This window comes from Marmota marmota, unplaced genomic scaffold, assembly GCF_001458135.2.
Source record: "Marmota marmota marmota unplaced genomic scaffold, marMar, whole genome shotgun sequence".
Lineage (NCBI taxonomy): Eukaryota > Metazoa > Chordata > Mammalia > Rodentia > Sciuridae > Marmota > Marmota marmota.
Window position 1 is genome coordinate 15,577,151 of NW_026000164.1, and position 3,023 is coordinate 15,580,173.

Genomic DNA, 3,023 nt, shown 5'->3' on the forward strand with positions numbered 1-3,023 from the left:
GGTAATACGTGCTGTGAGGAGCAAATAGAGTGTGCAGGTGTCCAGGGAGCTGATGTGGAAAGCAAGAGGCCCAGTCTCTGAAGGTTCTGGGAGTGGCTGTCCAGCAGCTCTCCTCTCTCTCTCTCTCTCTCTCTCTCTCTCTCTCTCTCTCTCTCTCTGGCCTCCCTCAGCCTCTCTTGGGGACCTCTGTGGTAGCACCTGCTTCATGGTGTTCTATTTCACATGGTGACTGTCCACCAAGTGTGAAGTGCATCTGTATATTCCACGCACATTCAAGTGAGGACAAGTCTGCTCGCTAGAGCTGTGGAAAGGGGGTTCCACATGGCTGTGCTGGGCTCCTTGTGAGGCTCAGAGGATGCCTGCAGAGCTGAGCTCTGATTCTTGAGCTGGGCTTGGAGGAGAAGGAGGAGGAAGGAGAAGAGGAGCAGATGGAGGCAGAGGAAGAGGGGTCGAGATGGAGGAGGAGGTGTCAGTGGGGGCATGTGCACCAGGGTGCCGAGAAGACGCCACAGGTCCTACCATGTGGCCACCAGAGCCTCCCTCTGCCCTGTCTGCCCCTGCCATCAGGACCCACTCTTGACTTCTCCTGTCTTACATTAGGAAGCCTGGAGGAGCGAGGCATCCTGGTATGGAATCAAGTCCAGGAGAATTCCAAGGAGACTACTCTGAAGTCCTCAGAGGTTTATGACTTTCCCTGGGGCATTGGCACCAAGTTCTGCACGTCCTCCTACATCCGGGTCCTCCCCTTCTGGCCCAGACTGGACCACAGTGGCAAAGGTGAGGTGGGCATGAGCCAGCTTGCCCACTGCTCCCAGGCTTCCTCCAGAAAGCACCTGTCAGGTGCTATAGAAACCAGGATGTGAGGAGAACGGTCCTCCTGCATGACCGAGCCCTGGACAGACTTCTGCCTTTGCAATATGCACCAATCTGCCTTCATGAGCTGGAGGTGCCCACCCTCTCCAACACCTGCGGCACCTGTACACCATGGCAGTCAGGAAGCTTCAGGTTATAATAGTGACCTATGGGCTCTGTCCTGGTCACTCGGTCATCGCATTTGATCTTGACCTGTCCCTCTGGTATTCTCCCAGCTCTGGTGTGGACAGGTGTGGATGCTGTCCACACAGAACTCTGCTACACCATTGTGCTTTGCAGTGTTTTGAAAGATTGGGAGGAAGAGGCCTGGGTAGGGTAGGGACAGTGGTGGCTGTTTGCTGGAAGGTGACACTGAAAGCGCACTTTATTCCCCTTCACCAATATAGACCCAGTTCTCATAAGTCTCTCTTTGATTCTGTCTGCTTTGCATTTTAAGGATGAGCTGCCACTAAGGGCTATCTTTGAAGATTCAATGCACACTAAAGTTTGGTAGGAAGTCACCAGCACTCCCTAGTCCCAAGTTATGGGAGAAGATCACACCTAGCAGGGTGCTGGCTGGAAATACCGCCACAACACAACAAAAATCAGGCACACGTCACTTATTTTTTTATTTTTTGGTACTTGAACCCAGGACTTCCTTAGACTTACTAAGGAATCACTCAACAACTAAGTTACATCCCAGCCCTCTTAACATTTTTTTTTTTTAATTTTGAGACAGGGTCTCACTAAATTGCCCAGGCTGGGTTCGAACCTGTGATCCTCCTGCCTCAGCCTCCTGAATAGCTGGGGTTGAGCGTGCACCACCACACCCATCTCACAACTCACTTTAATGAACACAGAAACATTGATCATTTATGTCTTCCTCAGATCCACTGGCCACAACTCTCACTGACTTGGGTGAACGAGATAAGATGTATATAACCCACATGTCAGAGGAGGCTACTTCCTGAAATACTGGACAACTGAGACACCCACCTGTCTGGGACCCATTGACCTTCCATGGAAAAATCATAAAAGCTTCCTCAGCCAAATGCAGTGCCACACACCTGTAATCCCAGCAACTGAGGAGGCCAAGGCAGGATGATTGCAAGTTTGGGACCAACCTGGGCAGCTTAGCAAGACCTTGTATCAAAATAAAAGATAGAAAGGGCTGGGGGTGTAGCACCCCTGAGTTCAATCCCCAGTAGCAAAAACAACAACAATAACAACCCCTAACTCCCTTAGGTCAAGGGATAAGATTGAAGGTCAGAGCCAACCATCTTCCAACAGTGCCTGGTTCTTGTTAATAAAGCTCTTTCTCCATCACTCTGCCTCTGGATTATCCACTCTACTAGGTGGCAGGGAGCTACACCTTGTGTGGTGACAAAGTGAATAAGTTTTTTCTTCTCTAAAGAGACCAGAGCCTGCAGCCTCTCCATCAGTTTCCCACCCGGACCTCCCTTCAAGTCTGGTGTCCGGGAACCATCGAGAGCACACTGTTCCTCCTACACCTCCTCCCAGTTACTGTCCCCGTCCCATACAGCCCTGCAGCCTGGTCTTATTTAAGTTGAGTTAAAGCAGGACAATACCCAGCAGGCCTGCATGGCTCTGTCACACATTATGTTCCCTGTTCTGCTCACAGTCTCCCCTTGGTCTCCTCACTGCTCTTCAGCCTCCCTCCAGGAGTGAACACAGGCCTGGACACCTGAGAGCCATGGAGTAGTGGACGTCAGGCTCCTTCCAGATAGGGCAGAGGTTACCAAGTCAGGAGGCCAGGTCCAGGAGTGGCAGACAGGAATGAAACCTCTGCCAGGCTAGTGTGGGCTACAGGCTGCTAAGAAGTTGAGCTCAATTCTGCTGCCTGAGGGATTTCCAGAAAATTCCACTGCTTCCCTGGAGGACTCGGGCTTTTGCCCTCAGGTTTTGATAAGCACTGGGTCCTGCTAACAAGAAAAAGATCCAGGTCCTCTCCCAACCCCTCATTCCCCATCAAGAACGCTACCTTCCTTTGGCCAAACCCACTCCTCCAGAAGAAAGAAGGGCAGAAGTTTGGCTCTGGGGGTGGGGAAGGGAAATGTGATGCTGTTTTAGAGAACACTGCATTTCTATGAGGACCTCCTCAGCCTCCTCCCCTCCCACCATTGACTCATCTCTCCTCGGCATTGGATGGG

General features: G+C 51.6%; 1 protein-coding gene across 2 annotated transcripts in view; it reads left to right on the forward strand.

The window, feature by feature from the left end:
- LOC107149028 (solute carrier family 23 member 2-like) overlaps positions 1-2,178 on the forward strand; it is a 41,995-nt gene extending 39,817 nt beyond the window's left edge. Inside the window, exons 10-11 of one of the 2 annotated variants that reach the window (XM_015493808.2) lie at positions 601-777; positions 1,741-2,178. In XM_015493808.2, the coding sequence (XP_015349294.1) occupies positions 601-777; positions 1,741-1,823 (260 nt within the window). In that variant the 3' untranslated portion in view covers positions 1,824-2,178. Of the gene's footprint in view, positions 1-600 lie in introns of both variants that reach the window. The other variant, XM_015493809.2, reaches the window with a different exon arrangement.
- Positions 2,179-3,023: the final 845 nt, after the last annotated feature.